This window comes from Muntiacus reevesi, chromosome 9 (assembly GCF_963930625.1).
Source record: "Muntiacus reevesi chromosome 9, mMunRee1.1, whole genome shotgun sequence".
NCBI classification, from domain to species: Eukaryota; Metazoa; Chordata; class Mammalia; order Artiodactyla; family Cervidae; genus Muntiacus; species Muntiacus reevesi.
This window is the reverse complement of record NC_089257.1, coordinates 74,897,218-74,915,811: the sequence shown is the minus strand read 5'-3', so window position 1 is coordinate 74,915,811 and position 18,594 is coordinate 74,897,218. Positions and strand designations below refer to the sequence as shown.

Here is an 18,594-nt window from a genome sequence, read left to right as displayed (position 1 = left end):
CTCAAAATTTCTGTAATAAGGGTCAAGCCCACTTCTTTCTACTCTGCTCTGTTGTTGACAAGCCAGGATTTTTAAATTGAAGAAACATTTGTTAAATATAACATCTGCTCTGTAGGAAATGGGCACTCTCCCACAGTGCCTGTTTAAACCATTGGTGTTTTGTCATCTTTTATGTTATCTAAATGAAAACTTTATTTGAAGTTTGCTTCTGTGATTATTTTTAAAAGTTAAGTAAACTTTGGGTGTATTTTCCCACCTTTTCCCTGAAAAGATTATGGTCACTTTACATTATAGTAGATAATGAAAGTTCAGGATGCTTCAGATAATCCATAATATTATGTGAAAATAAAATCATTTTATGCTTTTTTGGCTATTAAATGTAAGCATTCAGTATTTTTCTCAGTAATTTCAGTTTTTACCTCTAAAACTTTATATAGGATGAAGATCAGGAAGAAGTGATCCTTGTCAGAACAGATCATTCTGGAAGAGTCTGGCCTGTAAACACATCGGGAAAACAAGAAGGAAGAAGGAAAAGACAGATTGTATGTTTAACATGTATCTTTTGTTTATTAATTTAGAATTCCTTTTTTCCCCTTTGTATCAGATTTACAGTTAATCCTTTAACTACGTGAGTTTGAATTGCTCAGGTTCACTTATACCACAACTTTTTCAATTAATTACATACTGTAGTACTACGTATCTGTGGTGGTTTGAAGCTGTGGATGTGGAGTATAGTTAAAGGATCAACTATCGTCTGATACAAAGGGAGAAAGAGGAATTCACTGCCCCTAACCTTTGCGTTGTTCAAGGGTCAGCTGTACTTTGAAATATTTTTAGACATGTAGTTCAATAATGCAAATGCTGGTGGTCTTTCTTCGCCCAGTAGTATATGCCTCTTTGCAACCTCATGTACTGTAGCCTGCCAGGCTCCTCTGTCCATAGCATTTCCCAGGCAAGAATATTGGAGTGGGGTGCTGTTTTCTTTTTCAGGGGATCTTCCCCCCAGCAATCAAACCCACATCTCCTACATTGGCAGGTGGATTCTTTACCCCTGAGCCACCAGGGAAGCCCAATGCAAACATTAGAAGGTAGTAAATAGTGATGTTACTTCTAATTATATCCCTTTGCCTTTTACAAAATATAATCTAATTCAACAACAGTTGTGAACATTGAATTTTTAAGGAAGTCTTAATTTTAATGTTTATTTCTTTGACATTGTTTCTAGCTTCTTTTTACATACTCATCATAGCTCTTAGGGACAACCTTGGTCCCATAGATCTCTTATGTGTGTTTGATCCTTATAAACCTAATTTTGTTTTCTGTCTTCTAGCTGTAGCAGTTAATTTATACCACTGCCTTGAGGCTCTTAAAATGGCAAGAACAACATATTCAGTTTTCTCAAGTTAGATTTTTTGTTTTAAATTTGAAAGATCTTACAAGCAGTAATTGAGTACACAGAAGAGTCATTTAAATCTTTCTGTCAAATGTTTATGATCTGCCTGTTGAGTGCAAATAGAAATGGGATAGATACATCTTCTGATGAAATGGGAGGTATTCGGGTTTTGCAAGAAAGATGTCATAGGAAAATAGTAAAGGTTTGAATTGTATGAGATGACAGAACTGGCTTGGGGTTCATAGATGCCAGATGGCATTCAGTAGTGTTCTTGAATTGCTCACTACTGAGTAATCTAGGTACAGGAGTAGAGAGGTAGACACATTCATTCGGCACTGAGGTTTGCTTTTTGAGTGTAATGAAAGGACAAGAGGACCAGAAAGAGATTTTCTTCCAAGGAATGATTGAAGTCATAGAATGTGAGATACAAGCTTGTGGAGGTGAGAGTAGTGACATGGGCATAAAATAAAAAGAGGATGGTTCCAAAGAAGCTGAACAGCAGGATTTATTTGGATAAGGGAATTTGAGAACAGTGTTGAGGAGATTTGATTTGATGGGTAATAGATAGCACTTTTCTTTTCCACTGATAGGTATGGAACCAACTGAAAGGGAAACCTGGAATTGTTTAGATGAGAGTCAGAATGTCAACTTTGCTTCTGATACAGCTGTTTGAAGTAGATTTGCTTAAACTTCACTTTTGTTCTTGATATACTTTCTCGATTTCTGAATAACTCCTGACTTAACTCTACAATGATGTGGATTTTTTACTACAAGGAGGGGAGAGAAAGCATAAAGCAATTCTGCCTTTTGCCTAAAAATCAGAAATCAGATGCTATCATACTTCTATCTCTTGGGAAGAGGAAGGTAATGCTACAGAAGAGACAAGGAGTGTTATTCTAATGGAAATTCCTCCACATGTATGCAGACAGAATAGAAAGAAACTGGAAGGAAAGATTATGATATATATATATATATAGGGATTTTTGCTTTTAATGTCAGATTTATGGATAGTACATTAAAATACTTCAGACTCGTGTTTTCACTAAACTTACAGTGTTCATTTTGTCATAGGTTTCAACTCATGAGGAAAAAGAAAGGGTCAGATACTTTCATGATGATGATAACTTAAGCCTAAATGATTTAGTCAAGAATGAAAAGATGGGAACAGCAGAAAATCAGAACAAACTTTTTATGAGAATGACATCAAAGGTAAGATATATTGCTGGGATACCTTTGAATTTTGAGAAATTCAGTCTACTCAGTCTACAATGATGTACTTTTCAGAGACAGCTGGTTCTCTCTAAACTTTGTCTTATTAAATTAAATCCTTTTTAAGACATATTAGAAACCTGCATTTTAGAATTGATGTGATTGGGCAGTATACTTTTGGGATTTAGTTTTTTTTAAAATAAGAATTCTGGGTTAATTTTATAATGTATTCTATAAAAATGTTAATTATATATTTGATCTACCATTTAAGAGAACATTTGGGGCAAGACTTTTAATGTTCACAGTGTGCTGCTAATTAGATTACCAGTCTGTTTTGTCTTGATGTTTCATCAGTTCTTCATAATTATGCCACAGGTGTATATTTGAAGTAATATATATTATAAAAAATATTATAAAGAGGGCATCTTGGGATAACCTTAAGTGTATTCATATGAAAATTTTATATTCTTTTTAAAAGTATATCAATGTTTCATGGATAGTAGGATGAATTTTTAAATTTCAAATATTAATCTTTGTTGCACACTCTTCATTCCATTTCCTTTCAAACACTGCCATTAACATTTGTTATCAAAGAGACATTTAAGTTAGGGTTTGACCCCACTGGGAAAATTTCTCTCACTGTATTTACAAGTGAAGTTTTATTGGGACACAGCTATGTTCATTTTATTTCCATGTAGTCTGAGGCTATTTTCATTTTATAGCTGCTTCATTTACATGTAATCTAAGGTTGTTTTCACTTTATGTGTAGTCTAAGGCTGTTTTCACTTTATAACAGCTGAGCTGAATAGTTGAGACAGAGACTTCATAGCCCACAAGACTGAAAATATTTACTGTCTGGCACTTAATTGAACAAATTGCCATCCTTGCTTATGATGCTATTGGTGATGGGAATTTGAACCTAGGTATGTGAGGGGTAGGAGGGAGACTTTTTACGGTATACCTTATTAGACTTTTCTTTTTAGCTTTATGAATACTTTGCCTGGTAGAAAAAATTAACTTAATGAAAGCTAGAACAAAGGTAATCAAGGTATCAGTGTGTATATATGTGTGTCAGAGGGAGTAAAAGATACTTTGATTTAAGTAGAAATGTTCATTCTTATCACCAAGAATTGTATGGGATCTTAACTTTAGCCTATTAGGTTAATTTTTCTTCTCTTTATTTTGGGGGAAATACTAGAAATCTTCTAGGGTCTGGAAATTCACTGCAGAAAGAAGGACATATTTTTATGAAAGTTTCCTTCTCAGAAATTTAGAAGTGTGAATGAAATATAGTTTTAGTAATTTTATCATAATCCATTCACATTTATACAGAAAATAAAACCTTTTTAGAATTTTTAGTTAAAAATAAATCACTTATTAATTAAAAAGGTATTTATTTGGGTACCTAATTTGTGCTGAATACCATTTCAGGTGCTGGGTATAGTGAAGTAATAAAGTTCCCCAACCCCAAGGAGCTTATATTTCTAGTGGATGAGATAGAAAATGAATAAATGCATGATATAAAAATTACATAACATTAAAAAAGTATATAGCATAAATACTGTGTCACAAAATAGAAAATATTTTTGTAGAGAGTAAAACAACATAAAAAGATATAGGGTGGTGTTTTCAGTAGAATATAGAAGGAAGACCTGTCTGTGAAGGTGATGTTTCAGCAGACTTCTGAACAAAGTGAAGGGGAGTAGTCTGTATAAAAATCTGGGGGAAGACCTTGCAGCAGAAACAAATGCAGAGGATCTGAAGAAAAGACAAACACTACAAGCCTTAGAAGACAGCAAGCTGACACGTGACTGTGGATAGAGGCAGAAATGAAAAGATGTGTAGAAGAGGAAATGGTCAGACCATGTCAGGTCTTGGAGGCTGTGGTGTGAGAGCCTTTGCTTTTGTTTTACTTATTTATTTATAAAAGCTGCTTTCCCATTCTGCCTTACACCTATGCTGTCACAGGTCACCTTTCTTAGTCTTCTTTTTCCTTTTGGCCGTGCTGGCTGTTTGATCTCCGCAGGCCTTTCTCTAGTTGTGGGAAGTGAGAGCTGCTGTCTAGCGGCGGTATGCGGGTTTCCTTTGTTGCAGAGCATGGGCCCTAGGGTGCGTAGGCTCTGTGGTGTGCCCCTTGGGCTTCAGAGCACGGACCCAATAGTTGTGGCACACAGACTTATGTGTCATGGCATGCAGGACCGAACCCGTGTCTCCTGCACTGTCAGGCAGATCGTTACCACTGAGCTGCCAGGGAAGCCCTTGTTTGTTTCAAATGATGAGAAACCATTTGAAGGTTTCTAGTAGGACCTCATGGCCTCATTTTGTGTTTTATTGTTGTCCCGGGGCTTCCCTTGTGGCTCAGCTGGTAAAGAATCTGCCTGCAATGTGGGAGACCTGGGTTTGACCCCTGGTTGGGAAGATCCCCTGGAGAAGGGAAAGGCTACTCACTCCAGTATTCTGACCTGGAGAATTCTGTGGTCTGTATAGTCCATGGGATCGCAAAGAGCTGGACACGACTGAGCGACTTTCACTTTCACATAGATCTTATATATTCTCTCTCTCTCTTTTTTTTTTTTTTTGTCTTTGTTCTCTCTGTTTTTTAATTGTCAAAAGTTTCTGTTATATCCTCAAGCTCAGAGATTTTTTTTCCTTAGCCTTGTCCAATTATTAATAGATGCATCAAAGGCATTTGTCATTTCAGTTATGGTGTTTTTGATCTCTAGCATCTAGTGTTTTTTCTTTTCTTTCTTTTTGTTCTTTCTTAGAATTTCCGTAACTTTGCTTACGTTGTACTTGTGCTTAGTCACTCAGTCATGTCCAGCACTTTGGACAGCAACCCGCCAGTGTCCTCTCTCCATAGAATTTTTCAGGCAAGAGTCTTCCTGGCCCAGGGATCAAACATGCATGTCCTGTATCTCTTGCATCTGCTTACATTTGCTTACATTACCCATCTGTTTTTCGTGAGCCTGTGCTGCTGGACTGTGGATTTCACCAGTACTTCACAGGTTTTTCTCCGCTTAGTTGGAATAGAGTGGCTAGGAGGGGCTGGATTTGAATGTTTCCCTTCTTTCAGGTAGATTAGGCTCTGCTAACACTCCAGCAGATTAAACTCTGGTAATTTCTGCTGAAGGGCTGGCCTTGTTAAGAAGAAAAGAATGCCCTGGTATATTTCAGAGTGTTTCCTTTTCCCTTCCACTCTTGAAAGTCATAGAGGATTTTTCTCTGATCTTTACTCTGAGGACCTGGTAGAGCTCCAAGAGGTAAAATTCACAAAATTTTGAGGGGGCCCTCAATGACTGGATTCCCCTGGCATTTTTTTTTTTTCTCCCGCCGCGCGTGCCGGGGGGAGAGCTGGCCCTGCAGGCGCAGGAACCTGGGTCTCGCGCCACGCAGGAAAGGGGGAGGGGCACGCGCCCCGTGGGTAGGGGGCTGACCCGGTGCGCTCAGAAACGGGGTGCCGTGCGCGCCGGCGGCGGGCGGGGGAGGGGACTGGCCCCGCGCGCCCAGGAATGGGGGAACTTGCACCCCGTGTGACCGAGGCTCCGTGCGCGCAAGAAGTGGGGGCTCGCGTCGCCTCCCCTGGCATTTTTAACTTGCATATTTGTCTACACTGAGCCTCCTGAAATTGATCAAGTACAGTTTAGATTTTCCTACCCTGGCACTGGTTCTCACAGAACCACTGTTTTTTTTATAGATAAGTTAAATTAGGATTCTTTTTACCAACCTGATTGTTTCTCCAATTTTGGGGGCAGTTGCTTTCCTGAGTCTAAAAAGTGCTGTCAGTTTTTCAGTTTGTTCACCTTTGTACTTGTTGGGATAGAGTGGTGACTTCCTAGCCTCTTAAATGCCAGTCTGGAGACTGCTGGTTTATGTTTTGAAAGATTTTTGGTGACTGTTGAGAATGTAATGTAGACAGGCAAGAATGGAAGCAGGAAGATTATTTAGGAGGATAATTTCCTTAATTCAGATAGAGCCTTGGGTTAGGGTGGTAAACTGGTGAAAAGCAATAACATTTGGAGCAATGATGGTGCCATTCATTGAAACAGAAAAACTTTGGCAGGGGAAAAATATTTCAGGAGGTGCAACATGAAGAGTACTATTATGAACACATTAAGTATGCCCATTAGTCATTCACATGACAGTGTGGAATGACTGTGCATGGAGCTCTGGGTATATCTTGGTTCTCCCATATAGATACAGATGCTGTTAACAGGGACTTGAGAAATTGTTTATGAGGAGGATCTGAAGACTGAGCTGAGCACTATCTGAAAGAAGGAAAAAGATTCAGCGAATGGGATTCAGAAGGCACGACCAGTGAGGTAGAAGGAAAACCGCGTGGTGTTTTGGAAGCCAGAGGAGACAAGAAGGATGTTGTGAATAACTGTGTCTCCTATTTCTGAGAGACTGTAGGATTTTCACAGATGGAAAAATGAGTATTCATTTGGCATTAGGAATGCTTCTGATGACTTTTTTTTTTGACCATGCCATTCAGCTTGTGGGATCTTAGTTCCCCAAGCAGGGATTGAACCTGGGTCGTGGCAGTGAAAGTCCTGCATCTTAACCACTGGACCACCAGCAAACTCCCTTTGTGACTTTGATAAGTGTGGTTTTCTTGGTCTCTGAAAGATAAAAGCTTGATTATGATGTGTTCAAGAGTGAGTGTAAGAACAGGTGGTGAATAGATAAGCTTAGAAAGGAGCTGGTTACTGTCCATCAGTAGGAAAGGTACAGATGCAGTTAGGTTTGTAAATGTGGGAGTAGCAAATGAACTAGTTTTCCTCTTATTGCCTCTATTAGTTGAATGAAAGGACTCAGGTATCACTTGAGAGTGATGATGAAGAAGGAGTGTTAATTCCAACAAGTACTGCTCCCAATTAGATAATTCAAAGGAAAATAAATAATCTTCCACCAGGTTAGTGCAAGACCACATGTTTTGATGACCAGGCAAAAATTGTTACAGCTTGGCTGGGAAGTTCTGATTCATCCACCATATTCACCAGACATTGCACCTTCAGATGTCCATTTCTTTTGGTCTTTACAAAATTCTTTTAATGGAAAAAATTTCAATTCCCTGGAAGACTGCAAAAGATACCTGGAACATAAAGATAAAAAGTTTTGGGAAGATGGAATGGTGAAGTTGCCAGGAAAGTGGCAGAAGATAGTGGAACAAACTGGTGAATACATTTTTCAATAAAGTTCTTGGTGAAAATGAAAATGTATCTCTTATTTTTTAAAAACAGAAGGAAACTTTTGGCCAACCCTATAAACCAGCTTCAGATTAAGAAAATGAGTAGAAGTAGGAATGGCAAAATTGAGGACAAAATTGGTCAGAGAGCAATATGTGCAAAGCTTGAAGAGAACAGTACTTTGGGGGACTAAAATAGGGTGGCAAAGTATAGAGTTTGAGTAGGGATATGATCACATGTGACTGACTGTGTGGATCACAACAAACTATGGAAAATTCCTAAAGAGATGGGAATATCAGACTACCTTACCTGCCTCCTGAGAAAACTGTGTGCAGGTTAAGAAGCAACAGAAGCGGACACTGAACAACAGACTGGTTCAAGTCTGTTCAAGAGTAGGTCAAGGCTGTATATTGTCACCCTGCTTATTTAACTTCTATGCGGAGTACATCATGTGAAATGCCCAGCTGGATGAAGCACAAGCTGGAATCAAGATTGCCCAGAGAAATACCAGTAACCTCAGATATGCAGATGATACCACCCTAATGGCACAAAGTGAAGAGGAACTAAAAAGTCTCTTCAGTTCAGTCGCTCAGCCATGTCTAACTCTTTGCGACCCCCTGAACTGCAGCATGCCAGGCTTCCCTGTCCATCACCAACTCTCAGAGCTTGTTCAAACACATGTCCTTTAAGTCAGTGATGCCTTGCAACCATCTCATCCTCTGTCATCCCTTCTCCTCCCACCTTCAATGTTTCCCAGCATCAGGGTTTTTTCCAGTGAGTCAATTCTTCACATCAGGTGCCAAATATTGGGTCTTCAGCTTTGACATCAGTCCTTCCAATGAATATTCAGGACTGATTTCATTTAGGATGGACTGGTTTGATATCCTTGCAGTCCAAGGGATTCTTAAGAGTCTTCTCTAATACCACAGTTTAAAAGAATCAATTCTTTGGCACTCAGCTTTCTTTATGTTCCAACTCTCAGATCCATACATGACTACTGGAAAAACTATACCTTTGACTATGAAGACCTTTGTCATATGAAGACTATGAAGACTAGATGTCATGATCTTTGTTTTTTGAATGTTGAGTTAAAGATAATCTTGATAAAAGTGAAAGAGGAGAGCGAAAATGTTGGCTTAAAACTTAGCATTTGAAAAATGAAGATCATGGCATCCAGTCCCATCACTTCATGGCAAATAGACAGGGAGAAAATGGAAACAGTGACAGACTTTGTTTCTTGGGCTCCAAACTCACTCTGGACAGTGACTGCAGCCTTGAAATTAAAAGATGCCTCCTCCTTAGAAGAAAAACTATGACAAACCTAGACAGTGTATTAAAAAGCAGAGACATCACTGCCAACAAAGGTCCATATAGTCAAAACTATCGTTTTTTCATTAGTTATATGAGAATTGGACCATAAAGAAGGCTGAGCACTGAAGAACTGATGCTTTCCAACTGAGGTGTTGGAGATGACTCTTGAGAATTCCTTGGACAGCAAGGAGATCAAACCAGTCAATCCTAAAGGTAATCAACCCTGAATATTCATTGGAAGGACTGATGCTGGAGCTGAAGCTCCATTACTCTGGCCATTTGATGGGATGAGCTGACTCATTGGAAAAGACAGACACTGACAAAGATTGAGAGGGAAGTGGGCAACAGGGATGAGATGGTTGGATGGAACCATTGACTTAATGGACAAGAGTTTGAACAAACTGTGGGAGATTCAGAAGGACAGTTAAGTCCGGTGTGCTGCAGTCCATGGGGTTGCAAAAAGTTGTACACTGAGCAACTGAAAAACAACATGATCACATGTGACTGAGGTGGCTCATATTTATGAGTCCTTATTGTGTGCCAAGCATGTGCTAAAGAATTAAGAAAGATGACCTTGTTAGATGAATAATATTGTTACAACCATTGTAAAATAGGGAAATAGACCATAGACTGCAGAAAGATTAAATAACTGCCTGATATTATTATATTAGAATATTACCACAGTTATTCTGATTATAGAACCCAAGTTTTTAACCATTATACATTTCAATATCTATGATTTAGTAGGCCAAAGAATGGCTTGAACTTGATCCTGTTCCCAATATAGAGCATTTTGAGGATTTTAAGCCAGGACATAAATAAGTTAATAAAATTTTTGTTTTAAAAAACATCCCCCTTGCTACAGTTTATTTTGAGGAAGGTTTAGAGAAAGTGCCTTGAGATACAATTGAAAACTGTTTTATATTCTCATATATATATGCACTCCACATATTTATATGTGGAGTGCATGCTAATTTTTAATTTTTTTTTCATGGATGAGCTTCTGGGATTTATTTTTGTTAATGAAAATAAATTTTAATTCCTAATTTAAGTAAATTAGGAGTTTGGGGTTAACAGATATACACTCTTGTATATAAAACAGCAAGCAAAGACCTACTGTTTAACACAGGAAACTACATTCAACTTTCTGCAGTAACCTATAATGGAAAAGAATTCAGAAAAGAGCACACACATATACACATACACATACATGTGCACACATGTATGTAACTGAATCATTCTACTGCACACCTGAAATCAGCATTGCAAACCAACCACACTTTAATAAGATAAATGCACTTTTAACAGAGTTTTTTAGCATTATCAAAACACCATTACCACATACCCCTAAATTAGCAGTATGTAAGTGTGTCTAGCCAAAGACCACCAGGGACACATAGAATTTAGTTTAGTTTATTATATAGCTGCTGTTAAGTCGCTTCAGTCGTGTCCGACTCTGTGCGACCCCATAGACGGCAGCCCACCAGGCTCCCCCGTCCCTGGGAGTCTCCAGGCAAGAATACTGGAGTGAGTTGCCATTTCCTTCTCCAATGCATGAAAGTGAAAAGTCAAAGTGAAGTCGTCCAGCCGTGTCTGACTCTTAGCGAACCCATGGACTATAGCCTACCAGGCTTCTCCTCCATCCATGGGATTTTCCAGGCAAGAGTACTGGAGTGGGGTGCCATTGCCATCTCCGTTATTATATTGCAGCAAAACAGAATTCACACCATGTTGAACTGTGGGATATTCTCAATAAGAGAGTGTTAGAAAGACTTACTAAAAGAATTTGATTATGTATGCATGAAACATACATAATTTTATAAATCATTGTTACCTCTATAAAAATAAATAAAAAAGAAGATTATTTTTTAAAGAGAAGGGAGAAAATAGTTCTCAATATACTTATTAGCAAATTGGTGGTATGTTTAATAGAAGGTATGCTAATTTTATAGGGAAAGTTGTTCTTAACCTCTCTCTGGTTTAGTTTCCTTGTTTATAAATCAATGTGATAATGATTCCCTCCTCATAGGAGTATGAAAGTAAAGGTGTCAGTCTCTGTTGTGTCCGACTCTTTGCGACTGCTAGGCCCCTCTATCCATGGAATTCTCCAGGCAAAAATACTAGAGTCGGTTGCCATTCCCTTCTCCAGGGGATCTTCCAGGCCCAGGGATTGAACTCCGGTCTCCTGCATTGGAGGCAGATTCTTTTTTGTCTGAACCACCAGGGAAGCCCATAGGAGTATAAAAACAATCAAATTGCATAGAATTGCACATACTAAATACTCAGTATACTCTATTTGTGATGATAATGATAATAAATTGATCCCTACAGTTCAAAGTTAAATTTTAATCTTTTTTTTATTTTTTAAAATTTTCATGTAATCTTTTTATCATAGAACTTGTAACTTCAGTATGCCACAGTATTATCAGACATAACTGAGCGACTAACATTTTCATTTTATTTTTTTCATGACAATAAACTGAATAAACCACTGCCTTCTCTCTACTACTTTTATTTTGGTTTTTCAGTTTATGGGAAAAGCAGATGGAGACTATTACACTCTGGATGACATGTTTGTCTCCAAAGCAGCTGAGAGAGAACATTTTGGTGAAGAGGAAGAGAATCAGAGGAAAAAAGCTATTGCTGAGCACCGGAGTCTTATTGCACAAATGGAAAAATGTCTTTATTGTTTTGACAGCTCTCAATTTCCCAAGCACCTTATTGTTGCAATAGGTGTTAAGGTAAGAAATACAGTGTTTATTGTCCTAAGGAAATGAATTAATGGTATATGTAAATTTGCTTCTTTCTTCATACACTTCTAAGATTCTAAGTAATCCGTCTTGTCTTACTCTTATGTTTCAAATATTTTCTAAGTTCCCATGATTTTTAGGATTTTCTTTAGATTGAGTATAAATATTCCAATGATATGAAACTCATGTTTCATGTAATTCCACTCTACAGAGAGGCAGCATTGAGTTGTGCTTCAGGCCTTAGACTTTGGATCCAGACCACGTTGATTCAGATCCTTGTTCTGCCATATCCCATCTGTGTGATCTTATTTTCATGATTGGCACTTAAGTGTCAGTATTAAAATTGCTTCAGAGCTACTCACTCTAAAGTAGCTTCTGCTTCTTCCCTTAACATTCTCATGAAATCTTTTTATTTCTTTATAGACTATCTCATAATTTGAAGAAGTTTGTTGTACAGTTAATGCTTGGTAACACCTGGGGATTGGTTTCTTCAGTCCCGTATATCAAAATCCACAGATGCTCAAGTCCCATAGTCAGCCCTCCATATCTATATTTTGTTTTACTTGTTGAGTGTCCCCTTCAGTAGTCTGTTAGTTCCATTAGTATAGGTAACTTTTACTTATCATTGTATATATGCATGTTTATAGTCACTTCTTCAATAAATATTCTTGCTGTTCAGTCACTCAGTCATGTCCAACTCTTTGTGACCCCATGAACTGCAGCACACCAGGCTTCCCTGTCCTTCACTGTCTCCTGGAGCTTGCTCAAACTCATGTCCATTGAGTCGGTGATGCCATCCAACCATCTCATCGTCTGTTGTCCCCTTCTCCTCAGTAGATATTAAGTATCACTTATTTAATAGCCACTCATAATAGTCACTTATTTCAGTATTTGGCAATTTAATTCTTACATTAAGTAAATAATTATCATGTACATGTTGTATGTCAGAACCTAATTAGTCACTGGGGAAAAGTAGAGAATCAAATATACTTGTGTAGATTGTATTCTAGTGAAATAGAGCAGAAAATAAATAATGTAATGGTTGCCCTGGTTTAAGGAATGTTGTTATGAAACAGATATAGAGAGGAAATGTGGAAATGTGGGAGGCTATTTTTTGAGAAGCTGATCTAAAAGGCTTCTCAGAGGAGATATTTTATAGGTACGAAAGTAAAGGTATGAAAGATGAGAAGAAGCAAGCAACATGAAGATCTGAATGAATAATGTTTCAGAAAGATGTGTCAGTGAGTGAAGACATGAGGTAGGCATTTATGGAACCGAAGGGGAAAAAAAAAACAGTGTAGCTAGGGTGGAGTGAGTGAGAAAAAGTGGTATGATTGGAAGTTGAATGAATGAATGCTAGTTTGAGAAACTAATAGTGTGGAAAATATACGTATGCATATTGTTTGTTACACACACATACACACAGAACCTATATAGCCAAAGAACTGGTATTGATTTTTTCATTCCAATTCTAGTCTTTAATACCTTTAGATCATTGAGAACGTCAGTTTATCAGCTTAAATTTTGGTGTCTTTAAATTTTAACTTTTCATTACCCTTCTTTTCCATTTGTTTCTTTCCTCTAGACTTTATCAAAAAGTAAAAGTAAAAAATTCCATTCAAAATTTAATCAGTCAAAAAACCCTTAACCCACCTTACCAGTTACTTGTATTAATTTTCCCATGTTCTTTTCTAGACTGTTACATAAACATTTACATTTTCATAATTAGGACATTTTGCATAAATATTTCATTCCTCTTTAGTCTGACCCCTACCTTTACAAAATGTAAGAGTAAATTAAACATGAAGTAACAAAGTTTTCAAAAAGTCTTTATTAGAAGTTTGGGTTTTTTCAATGACTTCATTTTCCCTAAAGCACTGAAGACAGTCTGGGTCCACGCAGGCACAAAGGTGTGAAGTGTACACTTCCGTTTGCCTCCTGATTTATAGGCTGTGTCCCAAAGGCATTTCCCAGTTAGTGAAAGGAACTGTTGGCCAGTAAAGAGACATTTTCTATTTTCAATTCATATATTGTTTCACGCATTTCGTTTCCTATTCTCATTTTTTCTTTTTTACTGTGAGGTAATCCACATTTTTCGATTAGAAGGTATTAAATTTTAATTATAAAATTAATTTTCCAATTAAAGGTACTAAATGTTCTTTTTGCCTCTAACTTACTGAGCATTAGCTTCCTCTTGAGCCAGTCATATCATTTTGATTTCATTTTAGCACTGTTTGAGTAGTGTTATTAACACTGTTTGAGTAGGTCCTTTCTTGATTGCTTTATTGTGCTATCTTAGCTCTAAAAAAAATACTGTCTTAATAAGCTTCAGATTTTTATCTGTGAATATTTTAATATAGAAATGTTTGAAATACTGATTTGATGGAATTTTATCTGTTTCCTACAATATCTGACTGTTTATCCTGTCTGTTGTAGCTAATAGATTATTTTATTAATCTGAATAAGCAATAAGATATTTACCCTTTTAGTCATTACCCAAGTTAATTATATCTGACTGCAAGTTTCTAAGGAATTACTTTAACAGTATTCTAAAGCAGTTCAGTCATACTCTACTTGAATTTCTAATACTTAAAGTTAATGTCTTAAATACAAATTTCTTATGAAGCTATGTTAGTACTCATTAGAGTCAGACAGTTATATTAGTTTCTGGTCATAAATTGTCCCTACCTTCTCCTTTTTTAAAAGTAAAAAATTATCCTCTTCTTGTCTTAACACTATCATTTACTTTTAACAGTGCTTTAATTTTTAATTAAGACAACATAAACAGATAGATTATTCCATGTTGCTGGGTTGGAAGAATCAATATTGTGAAAATGACTATACCACCCAGTGCAATCTACAGATTCATTGTGATCCCTATCAAATTACCAAGGCCATGTGTTACAGACTTAGAACAAAAAATTTCAGACTTGATATGGAAACACAAAAATAGCAAAACCAGCCTTGAGAGAGAAGAATGAAGCTAGAGGAATCAACCTTTCTGACTTCAGACTGTACTACAAAGCTACAGTCATTGAGACAGTGTGGTTTGGCACAAAAATGGAAATCTAGACCAGTGGAACAAGATAGAGAGCTAGAGATAAAACCACCACCTAAGGTACCTTCTTTTTGACAAAGGAGGCAAGAATATACAGTGGGGCAAAGATAGCCTCTTGCATAAGTGGTGCTGGGAAAACTGGGCAGCCACACAACTACGTGTAAAAGTATGAAATCAGAGCACTTCCTAACATCATAGACAAAGAAAATCAAAATTAATTAAATACCTAAATGTAAGACCAGAAACTATAAAACTCTTAGAGGAAAACATAGGCAGAACACTTGATGGCATAACTCAAAGTAAGGTCCCCTATGACCCACCTCCTAGAGTAATGGAAATAAAAATAAGCAAGTGGAACCTCATTAAGCTTAAACGCTTTCAAACAGCAAAGGAAGCTACAGACATGGTGAAAAGACAACCCTCAGAATGGGGGGAAATAATAGCAAATGAAACAACTGACAAAGGATTAATTTCTAAAATATACAAGCAGCTCATACAACTCAATACAAGAAAAGCAAACAATCCAATCAAGAAGTGGGAAAAAGACCTGAAAAGACATTTCTCCAAAGAAGACATACAGATGAAAAGAAAACAAAAGACAAAAATGAAAAGAAGACATGAAAAGATGCTCAACATCACTCATTATTAGAGAAATGCAAATCAAAACTGCAGTGAGATATCACTTCACGCCATTCAGAATAGCATCATCAAAAAGTCTGCAAACAATAAATGCTGGAGAGAGTGTGGAGAAAAGGGAACGCTTTTGCATTGCTGTAATGTAAATTGATACAGCCACTGTGGAAGATGGTATGGAGATTCCTTAAAAAACTAGGAATAAGACCACCATGTGACCCAGCAATCCCACTCCTAGGCATACACCGTGAAGGTGAAAGTTGCTTAGCCATGTCTGACTCTTTGCGACCCCATGGACTATACAGTCCATGAAATTCTCCAGGCCAGAATACTGGAGTGGATAGCCTTTCCCTTCTCCAGGAGATCTTCCCAACCCAGCGATTAAATCCAGGTCTCTCGCATTGCAGGCAGATTCTTTACCAGCTGAGCCACAAGGGAAGCCCAAGGAAACCAAAATTGAAAAAGACACATATACCCCAGTGTTCATTGCAGTGCTATTTACAATGGTTAGAACATGGAAGCAACATAGATGTCCATCAACAGATGAATGGATGACGAAGCTGTGGTACATATACATATATACAATAGAATACGCCTCAGCCATAAAAGAAACACATTCAAGTCAGTTCTAATGAGGTGGATGAACCTAGAGCCTATTATACAGAGTGAAGTAAGTCAGAAAGAGAAATACAAGTCTTACATACTAATACATATGTATGGAATCAAGAAGCATGGTACCAATTAGTTTTATTTTCAGGGCAGCAATGGAGAAACAGACAGAGAACATAATTCTGGACACAGGGGGAGGGGAGGAAGGAGGGTGAGATGTGTGGGAGAGTAGCATGGAAACTTACATCACCATATGTAAAATAGGTAGCCAATGGGAGTTTGCTGCACGACTCAGGGAACTCAGCAGGAGCTCTGTATCAGCTTAGAGGGTGGGATGGGGAGGGAGATGGGAGGGAGGTTCCAGAGGCAAGGACATATGTATGCCTGTGGCTGATTCGTGTTGATATTTGGCAGAATACAACAAAATTCTGTAAGGTGATTATCCTTCAATTAAAAATAAAATCAGATAAAAATACTTGGATTTTTAGAGCAGTTTTACATTTACAGAAAAATTATGAAACAGTATAGAGTTTCATTACCTTTTGCCTAGTTTCCTGTTATTTCCATCTTAACATTAGTAAAATTGTTACATCTAATGAATCAGTACTATTTTTTGGTTTGTTTTATTTAATATAGCTGATGTATAATATTATGTTAGTTTCAGGTGTACTGTAATGATTTGACATTTGCATTCATTATGAAATGATCACCATGAAAAGTCTAGTAACCATCAGTTCCCATGCAAAGTTATTACAGTATTATTAGCCATATCCCTAATGTGTATTATACCCCCATGCCTTATTGATTTTATAACTGGTGTTTTATACTTCTTAGTCCCCTTCACCTATTTTGTACCCCATCCCCAAACACTCCCTTCTGCCAACACCCACTTATTCTCTGTATCTATGAGTTTGACTTTGTTATGTTTGTTCATTTGTTTTTTTGATTTCACATATATGTGAGATGGTATTTATCTTTCTGCATCTAACTTGTTTCATTTAGCCTAATTCACTCTAGATCATTCCATAGTGTTAGAAATGCCAGGATTTCATTTTCATTATGGCTGAGTTATATTTCATTGTGTATATGTTTCACACATACCTATACCGTATCTTCTTTATTCATATTGAAGGACGCTTGAATTTCTTATATATCTTGGGTATTGTGAGTAATGCTGTAATGAACATTGATGTCCGTATATCTCTTTGAATTAGTGTTTTGTTTTTGGGGGGTGAATAACCACAAGTGGAATTGCTGGATCATATGGCAGTTCTATTTTTAATTTTTTGAAGAAGTTCCACACTGTTCCTCAGTGCCTGCACCAATTTACATTACCACCAATAGTGTGACAGGGTTCTCTTTTTGTCCACATCCTCACTAACATTTATTTATTCATTTATTTATTTTTGATGATAGCCATTCTGACAGGTATGAGGTGGTGGTATCCCACTGTGGTTTTGATTTGCAATTCCCTTATTAGTGATATTGAGCATTTTTTCACGTGTCTTTTGGCCATCTGTATATCTTCTTTGTAAAATTCGGTTTGGTCCTGTGCCCATTTTTTTTTTTTTGGCTTGCATTTTATATATTTATTTAATTGAAGGATAATTGCTTTACAGAGTTTTGTGGTTTTCTGTCATAACATCAAGAATCATCATGCGTACACTCATGTCCACTGCTCCTAAACCTCCCTCCCACCTCCCTCCCCATCCTGCCTTCTGGATTGTCACAGAGTCCCTGATTGAGGTCCCTGAGTGATACAGCAGATTCCCGTTGGCTGTGTGTTTTGCATATGGTATTGTAAGTTTCTGTGTTACCATCTCCATACAGCTCACCCTCTCCCTCCTCCCTTCCCCTGTGTCAACAGGTTTGTTCCCTATGTCTGTTTCCCTATTGCTGCCCTGAGCATTAATTCCATTTTTAAGTACCATCTTTTAAGATCCCATATATATGTGTTAGTATACTATATTTATATTTCTGACTTACTTCTCTGTATAATAGACTCTAGGTTCAGCCACCTCACTAGAACTGACTCAAATGTGTTCCTTTTTGTGGCTGAGTAGTATTTCATTGTATATATGTACTGCAGTTTCTTTATCCATTAATCTGTCAATGAACATCTATGTTGCTTCCATGTTCTAGCTATTGTAAATACTGCTGAAATATGCATTGGGGTATATGTGTCTTTTTCAGTTTTGGTTTCCTCAGGGTATATGCCTAGGAGTGGGATTGCTGGGTCATATGGTGGTTTTTATCTCTAGCTTTTAAGGAATCTCTATACCATCTTCCGTAGTGGCTGTATCAGTTTACATTCCCACCAGCAATGCAAGAGTGTTCCCTTTTCTCCACACCCTCTCCAGCATGTATTGTTTGCAGACTTTTTGATGATGCTATTCTGAATGGTGTGAAGTGATATCTCATTGCAGTTTTGATTTGCATTTCTCT

General features: G+C 37.4%; 1 protein-coding gene across 1 annotated transcript in view; it reads left to right on the top strand.

Annotated features, from left to right (window-relative positions):
• Positions 1 to 18,594, top strand: part of CWF19L2 (CWF19 like cell cycle control factor 2) — a 152,697-nt gene that overhangs the window by 93,158 nt on the left and 40,945 nt on the right. The window contains exons 11-13 of the mRNA XM_065945197.1: positions 438 to 542; positions 2,465 to 2,602; positions 11,628 to 11,840. Coding sequence (XP_065801269.1) covers positions 438 to 542; positions 2,465 to 2,602; positions 11,628 to 11,840 — 456 coding nt within the window. The remainder of the gene's footprint in view (positions 1 to 437; positions 543 to 2,464; positions 2,603 to 11,627; positions 11,841 to 18,594) is intronic.